Genomic DNA, 15,055 nt, shown 5'->3' with positions numbered 1-15,055 from the left:
AATATATGTTTCTTATAAAACCAGGTTATAAAAGAGATATATCTGACTTTCTAGTTAATACATTGTTAATTAGTCCCTATGCTTTGACCCATAAAGCCATTCTAATTCAAAAGTTTTTTTTTTTTTTTTATTTTTTTTTTTGCTTTTTAGTCCATTATTTCATTTTTGTATCAATCAACTCTAAATTTTAACTCGGTTAAATATTTCTGCTAAATATAAGCGCATTTTAATGTTTTTATCTTTAATAGATGCATTAATGTACGTGATACACCTATAAATCCTTTTATATTATCTCTAGAACCACATTTAGCTCCTGAAATTTTAATAGTGTAGGTAACGAAATACTAAAAACCTAATGAATAAATAAATAACCAAAAATGAACTGATCTAAACCTATTTGATTTTCTTTCATAGTAAGTTCATTCCCAAACTATACTATGGAAACAAGCATATCTATGTTTTAGGTTGTTTGGAACCCACCACCTGAGGCAAAAGAGGATTGATCGATTCAAAGGCTCTATTCAACATGTTTATAAATTTGACCGGGTAAGGCACTCTAGGATTGATTCAGATGTTTTATTTTAGTAACCAAACACACTTTGGTGCTGACTAGCTAATTCAAATGTTTTCTTTTAGAGTACCAAACCCACTTTCGTGTTGACTGATTAAGAGGCAGTCTCTTATTAAGAAGCTATCAAACAACACCAGTGTTTAGTTTCAAGTGTAAGAAAATAAAATGATACAATTCTGGTTTTGATGTGTACTTCACCAAACTGAAAAACAAACCAAAACTCAAACCATCCTCATTCGGTCTGGTTCCGTTTAAAACCAGTATGGAAAGTGCAACTTGGTATAAATTTAAAACATGGAAAGTGTGGTTGCCTTGAAAATTAAAATTTAAAAAAATCAGATACTATGATAAGTACACAGTTTTTAAGAAGTCACTAGAATGCATTACTAGCATTTTTGTATCAATCAACTCTATTTTTTAACTCATAATTCTGCTAAATATAAACGCATTTTAGTCTTTTTATCTTAGATACATGCGTTAAGGCACACGATACACCTATAAATCCTTTAACATTCTCTCCTCTAGAACCGCATTTAGCTCTTGAATTTTTAATAGTGTATGTAACAAATTACTAAAAAGTAAAAACCTAAAGAATAAATAAATAAATCACCAAAAATCAAACTGATCTAAACCTATTTGATTTTTGTTCATAGTAAGTTCATTCCCAAACTATACTATGAAAACAAACATGTCTAAGTTTTAGGTTGTTTGGAACCTAAAACTTGAGGCAAAAGAGGGTTGATCGATTCAAAGGTTCTATTCAGCATGTTTTGTGCTGACTGATTAAGAGGTAGTCTCTTAATAGAATCATTAACAAGCTACCCAACAACAGTACCTTTGTTTTAATACAAGAAAAATAAAACAAGATAACATAGTTTTAAGTTTACGAAAATAAAACGATACAATTCTGGTTTCGATGTGTACTTCACCAAACTGAAAAACAAACCAAAACTCAAACCATCCTAATTCGGTCCGGTTCCAGTTTAAAACCATACTGGTTTTAAACCCGACTCTGAACTGAATACATTAATACATATAAGAAGCAGCAAGTCAACTGTTTTCATTTAGCATCCTAATCAGTCATAAAATCATACCATAATATGAGCCAAACAGTAACGGACCAAGTCTAATAGCCGTTAGATGTTAAAAGCTCTTTGTGGGTGTACACAACGCCCTTATCACCCTCCACCACTTGCCCTTTACCTCTCAACACCCTGTGCATATATCAAAAGTATTTTAACATAAAGTATGTCCACCGTGTTATATTTTAAAATTTCATGCTTACCAACGCGTTGTTAAGAGTCCCTCAACACCAACTGGACCACGCGCATGGATTTTACTTGTGCTGACTCCGACCTGTTGAACAAAGTATTATAAAAGTTCCAAGTACACGAAATTAATATCAAACAACTTTTTTTTGTTGAAAGTCTGGTTTAAAGATTTCAAACCTCGGCTCCAAGTCCAAACCGTGCACCATCACAAAACCGAGTGCTTGCATTGTGAAAAACAGCAGCACTGACATAAGCAAAACACAAGTGTACGTTATCAAATGAAGCCAGTACATTAATGTTAGATATTCTGAGAAAATGGTCACTGTGGTTCGACCATATTGCAAGTTTGGTCCACAGAGACTTTTCGTGCGATTTTCTTTAGATATCTTCAAAAACAGAAACAACATTAATACTAGATAAGCATACCTGTCAACTCGACTTAGAAAATGTTCAGCAACATCATGATTGTCGGTAACAATGCACTCAGTGTGTGAACTGAAATAGAAGGTTAAAAAGTTACCAAAAATTCAAAACTGATAACCCTTTTAACAATATTAGTTAATAATATAAATGGTATTCAAAACTAATAGCATACCTTCCATAACTGTGTATATGCTCAATCGCTTCATCAACATTGTTCACTATTTCAATTGTGCAAGCCTTGGAGTTGTACTCGTGATGGAACGTATTTGCCTTTGAGAAGCTAACCACACCATTCACTCTTGGTCCAGAAAACAGTGTAACTCCTGCAATATATAATTACGTAAATATGGTTTCTATAACATAATCATATTTCTGTTTCTATAATATTAAGTAAGTAATGTGAAATGTGAAATGTGAACATGCATCCTTACCTTCTTGTTCAAGTTCTTTAACAAGCTCTTGCAGTCCTCCACTAGCCAACAAGTCCTTGTGTATAAGTAGTGTTTCCTAGCAAAGTTGAACCAAAAGTGGTTACAAACACGAGCGCGTGTGTAATTAAGTACAAATATAAAGTTTTTGTATTAATTACTAATATTACCATAGCATTACAGGCTGCTGGATAATCTGTTTTCGCATCCAACACAATCTTCTTTGCCATTTCCAAATTAGCAGCTTTATCAACGTACACATGGCAAATTCCATCTGCATCAGAAAACCGTAATGCATTTACAAAGCGACATTTATTTATCATTTTAGCTTCTTTTTTTTTCAAATTTTAGCTTACCAGAGTGACCAAGAACTGGAATTTTGGTTGAGCTTTTAATTTGGGAAACTAGTTTATTGCTGCCTCTAGGGATCACAAGATCTATGACATCATCAAGCTGTTTAAAATATTTTTGAAGGAAAAAAGAAGTGTTATATTAGACGATTATTAAATTGAAAATATAGTAATCACAATTAAAAATCATGAAACATTTTCACACACCTTCAGCAAGTCCGGGATTTCCTCTCTTGATGTCAACAGTCCAATTAGTTTTGCTCCAACAGTTTCCGGGAGGGCAGAAGTAATTACCTAATAAAACAGAGTCAAATTTAATGATTTATAACTAATAAAAATATATAGTATTATTTAGAAATATATTTTGAGACAAACCTTGTGAAATATCGCGTTTGACCTTTTTGCTTCTTTACCTCCTTTCAATAGCAGACCATTTCCACTACGGATTGCTAAAGAAGCTATCTGCAAAATGTCATTTAAGAAAACCACATATTAAATTTGTTATAATTATGTCAGTTAAACTCATAAAAGGAAAATATTTTGATGACCACGATAACTAGTTAGGCAAAATCTGGGCCCACCAATACCGAACCACCGAAAGCTAGATTTGAACCTAAGACTTCTGCTAAAAACAGAAATGGTATATATTAGTTACTAGAATAAGAGTTTATTGTTACCTGAACTAGAGCGTCTGGCCGAGACTCAAAAACAATGAGTAGGACACCTAAAGGACATGATTTCTTTTCTAAGACGAGCCCTTCTGCAAGCTGCACATGAATTGGTTATTAACTAATTCTAAGTTCCATAAATTATATGTGTATAACACTCGGTTGTATAATTATATGAGCAACTGAAACTAAAATGAGCCCAAAATATGCCCTTAAATTATCACCTCGGTTCTTTTCAAAACTTGACCGATGGGTTCTTCCATTTCTGCTAATCTACGCACAGACGTTGCAAGAGCGCGTATCTGGAAAATAAAATATAAAACGGATGCACATTAATATACATCCAGATGAAGCATTAAAACAACTATCCCAATAAGTAAAAAAGAACATGAAATACATATATGATTTCCCAAAAAAAGAAGATTTCATGAATTTTGAGAGATACATGCCTTGCTAGGTTTTAAAGCCAAACGAGCTACCAAAGCTTCATCATATCCTGCTTCACGTGCAGCTTCCACATCAGCGTCATTCTCAAGCACGATAAACTGTTCATTTGCCTCCAATGCAGCAGCTACATCTAACAATACTTTCTTTCTTTCTTCACTTGTTAATGCCTGTAATTAAGTGATCAATCAAACATAGTTGATGATGTACATGTTCATGTGTGTATGTATTATGCGCATATATGTAAGTATTGCAGCTTAAGTGAACACATCAACAGAAGCAAAATGCTATAAACTTTCTTTATTTAACCTGAAGTTTTCGAGAGGCTTCACGAGCTGAAACTGCCATCTCATGTGGACCAATTTCAGTAACGGGAATCCACATGTGTGCATCTTTATGGAACAGAGTGCCCACACGTTCTCCATTTAGAACCTTTATGATGTTGTTGGAGGCAAAACCACTACAAAAAGATAAAGCGAAGAAACCAAAATCAAATATTGTAAAGCAATCATCATAATATCATATATATGATATACTGTGAATCAAGGTTCAAGAACATAATACCTTGCAATGACAACAGGTGTACCAGAATAAGCTGCATTGGATGCGGCTTTGACTTTTGCATCCATACCACCTCTTCCCATCCGCGACTTATCGCCAAAAGTGATCGCCTTTTGATGTTTTTGTTTAATATACGTATGGATTAGCTTTGAGCGGGGATCGGTAGGAGGACCACTGTAAAGGCCATTCACATCACTCAACAGCACAAGGAGATCCGCCTTCAATTCGGTTGCCAACAGAGCTGCCAAGCTGTCATTATCCCAGAAAATACCAGAAGAATCCTGAAAGAAAAAGATTTCCTTAAATTAAGCATATATGTATATCTAGTTATCTGCAACTGTATGGAACATAACCAAGCATTCAAATACCTCATAAGGAGCTCTTCTGGTACTGATAGCATCATTTTCATTGAAAATAGGGATGCTCCTAAGATCTAACAATGAATCAACAGTTTGACAAAGTTGCACCCTGAAATCCGCGTTCTTGAAATCGTTATCAGTGACAAGGAGTTGAGAGGAAGTCACATCCAGCTGCAAAATAGCATTGTGTGAGCACAAACCAAATTACCGAAAGGCCCATGTTATTCAAACAGGCTAACACTCATACCTGGCTGAATAAGGTGTCGTACAACGCCATCAAACCATTTTGACCAACAGCTGCACAAGCTTTTCCATCAAGTTCGACTTGAGGTTTTTGAAGATCAGCAAAACTACAGTAACAAATTGTCAGCAGTGATAACTAATTAACAGAGTTCGATAATCATGTACCAAATGAATTAACATAGTTTAACTAATTAACCTGCTGTTGATCATTTTCCTGTATTTAAGCCTTTGGCGACCAGCTCCAACAGCTCCTGAAGTAACCAATATGATTTCAAAGCCTCGAGAGTTCAACTTTTCAAGCTGCAAAAAAAGTTATTTGGTGCGTAAGATTAATAGCCTGCGTCATATCTAGAAATGAAAATCTTTATCGTTGCTTCCTTATATTCGCGTATGGTAGTAATGATGAAGAACTAATTAAAATAACATTGAAGCTATTCTGCATACTGAAGGGATTTAATGTGAGTTTATTTGGAAAATTCAGTAATAGATATTTGGTAGTATCCTGATAATAAAACAAACAATCGCGCTATATTTAGCACGTTAACTAAATATGGAATGTTGCTACATTTGAAGCTTATGCCCGTGCTTCGTGTAAAACCGTCGAAAAATACCTGTTCAAAAATAGCTCCAAGTCGACCCACAGCTAGTCTTCCATCATCTCGGGTAACCACAGCAGTTCCGACCTGCGCTCATGAAAATAAGTTTAAAAAATGAAATCTTTAACCTGAAAGCCATATTCATATAACCTTTGCTTCAAGAGCATAATAAAAACCATTTCTTGACAACAAAAAAAAATTGTCACCACAAAATCTTAACTAATTCACGTTCAAGAATATAAACTATTTCCTTACAAAACATGTAGTTAGAAATAACCTTGGCATTCAAAACCATCCTCTATATTAAATCCCACAATGTGTATACATTCCATAATATTCATAGAAATAATTACATTATTTTCATTTCTATTTCTATCTAATAACTATTTTGAGCATAACATGCAAATTCTATCATTTTCCTAAATTTTTCCCCTTTTCAGCAAAAACATTAGCCATTTACACAAATTTAATTTTAATTACTATTTAAGTGTAGATTATATCCCCAAACAAGAGAGACAAATTAAAACTATGATAATAATAAATTAAATAATAAATAAATAAATAAATAATAACCTATACAAAAATATCAATCAATCAACATATCTTTAAAAAAAGTTATATGTGGACAGTATAATCTGATACACAGAGAAAGATAAAATAAACCGTGTCGCCACATGAAAGCCATAAGAATTGTCGTTATCGTGTGCATGGCAGTGAGTGCCAAGTGTCATTCATCTACACACCAAATCTCACAACAGATATCAATACAAACTCCGATCCGAACAAATCGAAATCGATGAATCTAATCAATCAACTACACAAGGATTCAAAACAAAACAAAACAAATCATACGATCGGAAATAAATAAATTATTATTAACGAATGTTATGAGAAATGAACGGATCTGTGAATTAGTAAGGTGTTAGAATTAGACCTTAACGACTACACGCTTGACGTTCTTCATGAAAGCTCGAGTAGGATCCATGGCGATTGAATTTTGGAGGATATATAAACCTCTGAGATTGTTTTGTTTGTGTAGGGTGAGAGTAGAGAGTGTGTGTGTGTGTGTGTTTTGTAGAGTGACGAAAATGGTGGGGTTGCGGCAGAGACTTTGATGAAGGTGAAGACAATATATGGCTTCGAACAGATGGCACCTGAACTGTGGTTTTAATGGGTTTTATATATATCATTATAATATAATAATACATATATAAATGTGCCTAATTCATGCATTGATTAATTAAGTATTAACTAATTCATTGTTGTTATTAATTAATGTTATTGTAACATTATTGTGATGTGATGGTAAACGTATGTAATCATATTCTTAATCTTAGGAATGTTTAGGTGTCAAGAATGTAAAAAAATGATATTTTTTTTAGAGAAAATTCTCAAAATAATCCAAAACAAGATAGAGAAAATAAAAAGATCTTAATTATGTTAAGATTCCCAAAACAACCCAGTAAATATGTACTGGGGCGCGCATTGAGAAAATAAACGACGAGATTTAAAAACCAATCAAAAGTTGACATCTGAAAAGAATCTGACACACCAGACGAGATTTTTAAAAATCTCGCATGTTCCGACCAAATTTTATACTTAACTCACTTTTTAAAAAACCATCTCTCCAGACGGTTTTTTTTATGTTTCTTGTCTGGTCCATTCATATTAATTACTTCTTGAAAAAAGAGCTATCTGAATCTCGTCTTTCAAGACGCATTTAGTTTGAATTTCGTCTTCCAAGTTCATATTCCTAAGTTTCTTATCTTTTAAGTTCAAATCCTATTTTATTCTCTTATTATATCTTCTTATATCTATATCGAAATTTCTATAACCGATCCATCAATCTCATAACAGTTTTAGCTCGAAATTTCCTTAAACCGAGCTTCAAGTAAACCCAACAAATTCGAATGGTTGATGTTTGAATCAGGATTGACACCTCCCCGTTTACAGCTTGTTGGAACATATTCACAGCTTCCATTATCATTGTTTTGCCATTTACCACCATAACAAACAACAATATTATCAAATTCCATAAAACCTAATTAAAACCTAACTAGATGAATACTTAAAGAAGTTGAAGATAAAATGGAAGAACATGAACATGAACATGAAACATAAAGATGAAGATGATAGTTTAATTTAGAAAAGTGGGGTCTACCTAAAACATAATTAAAAATACCGTCGGATTAGACGGAATAATAAAAGACACTGTCGGTCAAGACGGAATACAAAAAATCCTATCGGTCCAGACGATATTTAAACTTTTATAACCACCAGATAAGAAACTTGGGAATATGAACATGGAAGACGAAATTCAATCTAAATGCGCCTTGAAAGACGAGATTCAGAAAGCTCTTTTTTCAAGAAGTAATTAATATGAACGGACCAGACGAGAAACATAAAAAAACTGTCTGGAGAGGCGGTTTTTAAAAAGTGAGTTAAGCATAAAATTTGGTTGGAACATACGAGATTTTTAAAAATCTCACCTGGTGTGTCAGATTCTTTCCAGATGTCAACTTTTGATTGGTTTTTAAATCTCGTCGTTTATTTTCCCAATGCGTCGCCCCAGTACATATTTATTGGGTTGGTTTGGGAATCTTGACATAATTAGGATCTTTTTTTTCTCTTTTGTTTTGGATCATTTTGGGAATTTTCCTTTTTTTTAAATATAATTAAACGAAATTCATATTTCGTCCATCAAATTTTATGATGGAGGTTTTAGACTGTAGGAGAGGTTTTAGGGTGGTGTACGTGATTGAAGCATAGAGAAAAATCCCGTAATTTTTCTATATATTTGAAAAACTACTCTTCATCCCCTATAAATTTTTAATACTATTTGAAAGTGGTTGGGTGGATGAAATTAAAAATAATAATAATAATAAAAGTATAAAAAAATATTATTTAATTAAAAATGAGAGATAAAATGTAGTGATTTTTAATATAATTTTAGATTTAAAAATAAGGAAAGAGATGAGAATGCTCTAATGCCTTATAGAAAAAAAGGTAAATCAAAGAGTTCATAACGTCGTGTGGTACTTCAAAGGAATCATAGAAATTTTGAATTTGTTCGGTTGATGTCGAGTTTGTTTTTAATGACTTATTGATCATATAATTAGGAAGTTGATGACTAACACAATGTTGTCTTACGATATTTTCATTCAAGTGCAAACTTCATTAATTATTAATGGCATTAGTCTAGCTGGCAGACCTCGAAGGAAAGCTCTTATATCAACCGCTCCTTACCTAAGTACGAATATTCTTACAGTGATGCTCTCCCCAGTAAAGGGCATGCGTACAATTGTGAAAATCAAACACAAAACCTCTTCAGGAAGAAACCTTATGGAAAACCCCTTGATCATCTGAGCTAACTCGTAGTGTCAAACTTCATTTTCTTTTACAATTTCGTACCACCTTTTGTGGCTTGTATAGTATTTTGAATCGATATTTCACAACTAACAATCATTACAAATAGGTATAGAAAATTGATAAGTTTCCATTGATTTCAGAATGATTATGATAAGAAATAGAAATTAACCAACTAGAGAAGGGGATGGGAAACTAAATGTTATAGGAAGGGAGATGGAGAAGAATTATAAGCCACACTCATCATATTCGTCATGATCAATACGCTCGATCCCTGATGCATATAATTGTTATAATAACAAGTCATGGTAACCACTAACCACTGGTCCACTCCACTTATTGGGCTTGTGGACTGGGCTAGTTGTGACGGGCCTAATGGTACGGTTCATTTCATTATGAAGATGTATAACAATATAACTTTTAAATGGCTCGTGAACTTGTGAATTTGCGAAGAAGTTAGATTTAAATAACCAGGGTCTTTTTATTTTACATTTTTATATGATGTTCTATGAACTTGTATGATATTATATGAACTTATATAATATTTTTTTTATTAAATTATGTTTGGTTTTCAAAATTCTATTTTCAGCTTAAAATTACACTTAGGGGATACATTGGTTACAAACACTTACCCTCTAGTGGTTTGATGACAAAAACTCAAAAAGTCTCACTTAGAGCCTTAGATTCATTTAGTAACGGATCTAAAAAGAAAAATTCAATTGTATCCGAAAAAATTCTTTTGGATCTAGGGACATCCTAATATTTCCTCAAGTTTATCCGGATACATAAAACGTAGAAAAAGAAAAAAAGAAATATTGCATTTATTTTGCATTTCGCCGTGAAAGTTAAGGGGTATCCTGGATACCCCCTAGATCTGCCTCTGGATTGATCTACATGCAACCCATTTATCATCATCAAGATCTAAATACCATAAGCTTAGAATGTTGATGTATTTTGAGTTTAGGTTCTCCTTATTCACTTGTACAACACGAATGGAATACTTTACAAGCTTAGGTAACTCTTGCTCAAATTCGAAAGCACCACCTTCCTTGATGATGAACAACCTTTAATGAAGCTTGAATACACTTAAGAACATACGTGGACACAGGACACACCAAACTTGCTTGGATGCTCTCAAAAGCCCAACTTTGAGTGAATACATAACCCCAAATGGAGTGTTTGAGTGGTAAAATATGTTTATGGGAGTCATTATTGAGTTTCTGCATGTATAAAATGAAAATGAGGGGTTGAATATGAGCCAAAATTGTGCCAGTTAATTCAGAAGGATGTTGGTGATCATAACAGCTCGTATGGCTTGTATGGGTAAAACCATGGGCGAAATTGAGGTTGAAACCGTGATAAACGTTTGATAATTGTCACACGGCCCATGTTAGACAACCCAAACAAAGATCGAAAATTCAAACGAGTATTTGGGTTTGGTTTTCATATTTTACATCATTTCTACATTTGAATTGAATCTTAATTTGTGAACATGTCTACTACTATCTTTACTTCAGATCGATTTTGAATGTTTACTTCACCCCCTATAATTTTTAATACTATTTGAGTTTTTTTTATGAAATCGGGATAATAAAATAAGAATTTTGATTATTTTTTTAATTTTTCTTTTTTGTGTTTTTTTTATTTTATGATTTTTTTATTTTGGGTTTTTTGTGGTACAAAATAGTTCTCATAGTTCTTAATTTCAAAAAACTTCTCTCATGATCCCGATTCTATATATATGTATATATAGAGTGGGGTTAAAATAAAAGGTGGAGTTTGTATAAGAAGTAATATGGTGCGTTAGATATGTTGATCTGACGGTGGATATGGAAAGTGTGTTTTTTGTGCGGTGTGTTTTATTTTTGTGGTGGTGTGTTTATTGTGCGTTATGTTTTATTAGATCTAATGGTAAACACATACTTCCTACACTTCTTAGGAAAAATCTACTTATTATAACCTTGCTCTCTCTCTCTCTCTCTCCCTATATATATATATATATATATATATATATATATATGGGCGTCCTTAGGGCATTAAACCCTAACGGGACATCTTTTGGGTGAGGATTCGATGCCCTCAGTGCTTACGTGGTGCTGACGTAGCACTGTGAATGGACTTCGAAGCCCCCCACCATAGAAGATAGCCTAATAAGTTCAAAATATACATGTTTACAAAATGACCACTTAACTTAATTACAAATCGGATCATGAATGGTTTGCTCACATTCTTCTCTTCGCGTAGGAAATTAGTGTTAACCGAGTTTATTTTATATTAATACCCATCTTGATCCAGAACCCAACCCAAAATCGAGCCCAATTGACAAAATTGGCCAGACCAGGATTGACATGACAGATGGATATAGCTGAGAATCAAGATGAAAATATTATTTTTGATTTTTATCTATTTATTGTTTGCTTTATTTACTAGAGCATGCTTATGATTGAGTTTGAAAACATGTGTTTAGCCACTACAAAAATCATTTTTATTTTAGGTTTTTAATAGGGTTAAAAAATAGTTTTTTAAAAGGCTCAAATTCTAACTTTTCAAATGACTTTTTTATAAAGCCAATAAGCAATTTTCAAGTTCAATTCCAAACATGCTCTAGCTTTTCTAGTTTATGGTTTTCACTAAGATTTTGAACTATTCAATAATGCGAGGATGTACCGGTAAGCAAGTTTAGATTGATTAGATATACTTTGTGCCTGCTGATCATTCTCTCCCTGCCAATCGATTCTTGATTTCTAGCGAATTCATGTCGTATACCATTATTTTATTTATCATTTATTTTTAATGTTTTTTTCGTTAGTCATTATTTGATCTGTAGTTTGAATATTAGGGTAGGTATTAACGTTTATTTGCTATCTTTAGTTGGTTAATTTTAAGAAAATTGGATTTTAATAATTCCAACTTAATGCAGTTGGCTGATAATAATCCCAACTTTGAAAGTAGCTGTCACTGATCCCAACTTTCACACTATTTATTTTCATTGGACATCCGTTAAAAAAAACTTAACGACGTTATGTTTTTTTCCAAATTTCAAACTGATATTTTAGGGCTTTTGATCGGAATGAGAATACGAGTCGATTGATGTAAAACTTACTTCCAAACGGTGGTCCAAACGACTAAAGGAAGCTTCAATTTCGGTGTTTAAACTTTTAATTAACAAAAATCAAGCTGTTTGAAGCGTCGTTTCGAGTTAAGTTTTACATCAATCGACTCGTATTCTCATTCCGATCAAAAGTCCTAAAATATCAGTTTGAAATTTGGAAAAAAACATAACGTCGTTAAGTTTTTTTAACGGAGGTCCAATGAAAATAAATAGTGTGAAACTTGGGACCAGTGACAGCTACTTTCAAAGTTGGGATTATTATCAGCCAACTGCATTAAGTTGAGATTATTAAAATCCAATTTTCCTTAGTTTTATTATTAGTTTGAATACTAGGGTAGATATTAACGTTTATTCGATATCTTTAGCTGGTTAGTTTTATCATTGGTTGTTTAGCTTTATCATTACCCTTTATATCATAATTCTACTTATAAAAATTATAAGAACTTTTTTTGGTTATTCAACACACAAAAAGAAAATAAAAATTAACATTCTATCTAATTAAGTTATTTTGAATTGTTTAATAGTATTAGAGCCTTGTTGCTAGAAACAAATAATTTTGTTTTTCTATTTGAATTCTTTTAGATCTTTTTGCAAATAAGAACTAAATAATAATAATGATGGATTGTCAATAACTTATTATTATCCAAAGTAGAATAGATTAATTGCTAACAAAAAATAATCAAAAACAAATGATACTTAAAACAACAATAACCACAATAGATAATAACCACAATGAATGGATGAATATAGTGACCTTCTAGTTGTTTTTCCCTTATAGGTTCAAACAACAGGTTGCAGATTCTTCACAACATCCTCTAATGGCATCATGAAGTCATCATTCTTCTGCAAAAACCAATTGAAAATGAATCAGAACCATATTCCTTTATGTATTTTATCTTTTCTAATAAGAAATCAAAAAATAATGGCATTCATATATATTAGGCTTTTCCATGCAAAAAAAAAAAATCCCATTTCTACATGATTATGAAATCAACAATATAGATGTTAACCTGGGCAACAATGGTGACAATAAGAGTGGTGTCAGTAAACGGCATGGTGTTGTAACTGATAATAGATAAACCAAACTTTTGGAGCTCACTTAGCACTTTCAGTACTAATGATTTGCAGTTTTTTCGGCTGTAGATTTCGATAAGTAGAGTGCATCCGGTCGTCCTCAGTTCAATCTCTGGATTGCGAATGCTACTACTCTCTTCAAAGTTAGCTTCATTCGAAGACGATCCATCATCATCACTACTACTAAGCTTTGACCTCTTCCCGGTTATAACCGATTCTTGGATATTCTTTTTCTTTACGACGGGTAAACCCTCGAGTTCGAGGACACGAGTTTGAAGTTCTTGGATGTAATTAGCTGCATCTTCTAACACGGTAGCTTTATCAACCTACCACCGAAGGGTTAGTAATAATATCATTATATCAACAAAGGTCATCCAAGAGTAACAAACAAGGTCTGATGTCATTTACAGACACCACTAAGTAATCGTCTGGTATTTTAGACACATCAGTAGACGGCCGTCTGCCTAGAATACCAGACAACCATCTGCCTAAAATACCAGACGGTTGTCCATGACGTACAATATTCCAAAGGTGGTTCGTAATTTTTCTTGGACAACCGTTAATTAGACTTTGTTTTGTATGGCCGTTTTTAGATACAATAGGTTTATGCTAGATCACTAGTAAACTATTAAACTATATCTAGCTAAAATATATTTAATTATGATCAATAGAATAACTTAACTAATCCATATGGTTTATATATGCTAGGAAGTTGGCATTGGTACCTTTTTCAAGTTTGGAATGAGCTCAGACAAAGAAACAAATAATTGTGTCAATTTTTCTATTCTCTTCCTCTCAACCAACACATGATCTTGAACCTGAATCGGATTCCTAACCGCGTTCCGAACATTATTCATACCAGATTCCGTGGAACCATACCAATCACAACTTGAAAGAAACTCATCTTTAGGCTTTACATCTCCATAAGATATAGTGAAGGTGCTAGGAGTATTAGAAACTAGCTTTGGCTTAGGTTTTTCAGTTTGAGAAATTTTCTTGTTAATACGAGTATGAAAAGATTGATCGATAAAAGACGAGGCTTTGGTGTAAATATCCGACGAAAATGAATCAACACTGAACTCCTGATCCATTATGGGATGAATGTAAGGTTTGTTCATTTGATAATGATTCATGAACCCTTGATCTTGCATTTCCTAAAGCATGGATACAATTAACCAATAAATGAAATGAAATAACATATACCTACTATTAAACTTTAACTATGTACAGTATTCAGCTTTTACTTACCAGTTCCTGTAGCCAAGATGGAGGCAGTTCCATGACTTTAATATGTCAGGGTTAGTTTCCTGTAAGACTTAAAAAAATGTTACAAAATACAGAAACATATTTCTTCTTTTTGACTAATAAAAAACCACATATATAAGCATGCATATAATTTGTCAAGTAATCAAGAAAGTGCTGAATTCAAGATGTTGAAGATTGATGTGATAATAATAATAATAATAATAATAATAATAATAATCTATAGAGTAAGGAATTACCTTTGGAAAAGAAACACTACTTTATTTAACAGCTTTTTGTGGAATATCTCTGCTTTGGAGTATGAAACACAAAATTAATACTTAGGC

At 32.8% G+C, this 15,055-nt stretch overlaps 2 protein-coding genes across 2 annotated transcripts; both read right to left on the bottom strand.

Moving 5' to 3' along the window:
- Positions 1–1,404: 1,404 nt before the first annotated feature.
- LOC143630133 (delta-1-pyrroline-5-carboxylate synthase-like) lies at positions 1,405–6,908 on the bottom strand. The gene is made up of 20 exons (XM_077099216.1): positions 6,849–6,908; positions 5,930–6,001; positions 5,515–5,618; positions 5,323–5,425; positions 5,085–5,246; positions 4,720–4,997; positions 4,465–4,615; positions 4,161–4,325; positions 3,936–4,013; positions 3,721–3,810; positions 3,419–3,505; positions 3,251–3,337; positions 3,050–3,146; positions 2,864–2,967; positions 2,697–2,772; positions 2,438–2,588; positions 2,269–2,337; positions 2,020–2,086; positions 1,857–1,927; positions 1,405–1,785 (listed from the first exon to the last, which is right to left on the bottom strand). The coding sequence occupies exons 1-20, from the start codon at positions 6,897–6,899 to the stop codon at positions 1,698–1,700; spliced, it is 2,151 nt and encodes a 716-aa protein (XP_076955331.1). The 5' UTR covers positions 6,900–6,908; the 3' UTR covers positions 1,405–1,697.
- Positions 6,909–13,172: 6,264 nt separating this feature from the next.
- Positions 13,173–14,775, bottom strand: LOC143630098 (transcription factor bHLH18-like). Its single transcript, XM_077099192.1, has 4 exons — positions 14,715–14,775; positions 14,192–14,620; positions 13,403–13,792; positions 13,173–13,235 (listed from the first exon to the last, which is right to left on the bottom strand). The coding sequence occupies exons 1-4, from the start codon at positions 14,745–14,747 to the stop codon at positions 13,173–13,175; spliced, it is 915 nt and encodes a 304-aa protein (XP_076955307.1). The 5' UTR covers positions 14,748–14,775.
- Positions 14,776–15,055: the final 280 nt, after the last annotated feature.

The sequence above is a fragment of the Bidens hawaiensis genome, unplaced genomic scaffold (genome assembly GCF_021521415.1).
Source record: "Bidens hawaiensis isolate Kalapana, Puna unplaced genomic scaffold, B.hawaiensis_p1.1 tig00005567_1, whole genome shotgun sequence".
Classification (NCBI taxonomy): Eukaryota; Viridiplantae; Streptophyta; class Magnoliopsida; order Asterales; family Asteraceae; genus Bidens; species Bidens hawaiensis.
Note: the sequence above shows the minus strand (reverse complement) of the source record. Positions and strands in the feature narration are given on the sequence as shown.

What these genes read in the sequence shown, in the direction of transcription:
- LOC143630133 (XM_077099216.1), bottom strand. Translation starts at nt 6,899, where the DNA reads ATGGATCCTACTCGAGCTTTCATGAAGAACGTCAAGCGTGTAGTCGTT. An exon ending in TGGCTTTAAAACCTAGCAAG is followed by an intron (nt 4,014 to 4,160) that starts GCATGTATCTCT and finishes TTTATTTTCCAG; the next exon opens with ATACGCGCTCTTGCAACGTC. An exon ending in AAGTTTTGAAAAGAACCGAG is followed by an intron (nt 3,811 to 3,935) that starts GTGATAATTTAA and finishes ATTCATGTGCAG; the next exon opens with CTTGCAGAAGGGCTCGTCTT.
- LOC143630098 (XM_077099192.1), bottom strand. Translation starts at nt 14,747, where the DNA reads ATGGAACTGCCTCCATCTTGGCTACAGGAACTG. An exon ending in CATCTTGGCTACAGGAACTG is followed by an intron (nt 14,621 to 14,714) that starts GTAAGTAAAAGC and finishes TCCATGCTTTAG; the next exon opens with GAAATGCAAGATCAAGGGTT. An exon ending in TCATTCCAAACTTGAAAAAG is followed by an intron (nt 13,793 to 14,191) that starts GTACCAATGCCA and finishes CTTCGGTGGTAG; the next exon opens with GTTGATAAAGCTACCGTGTT.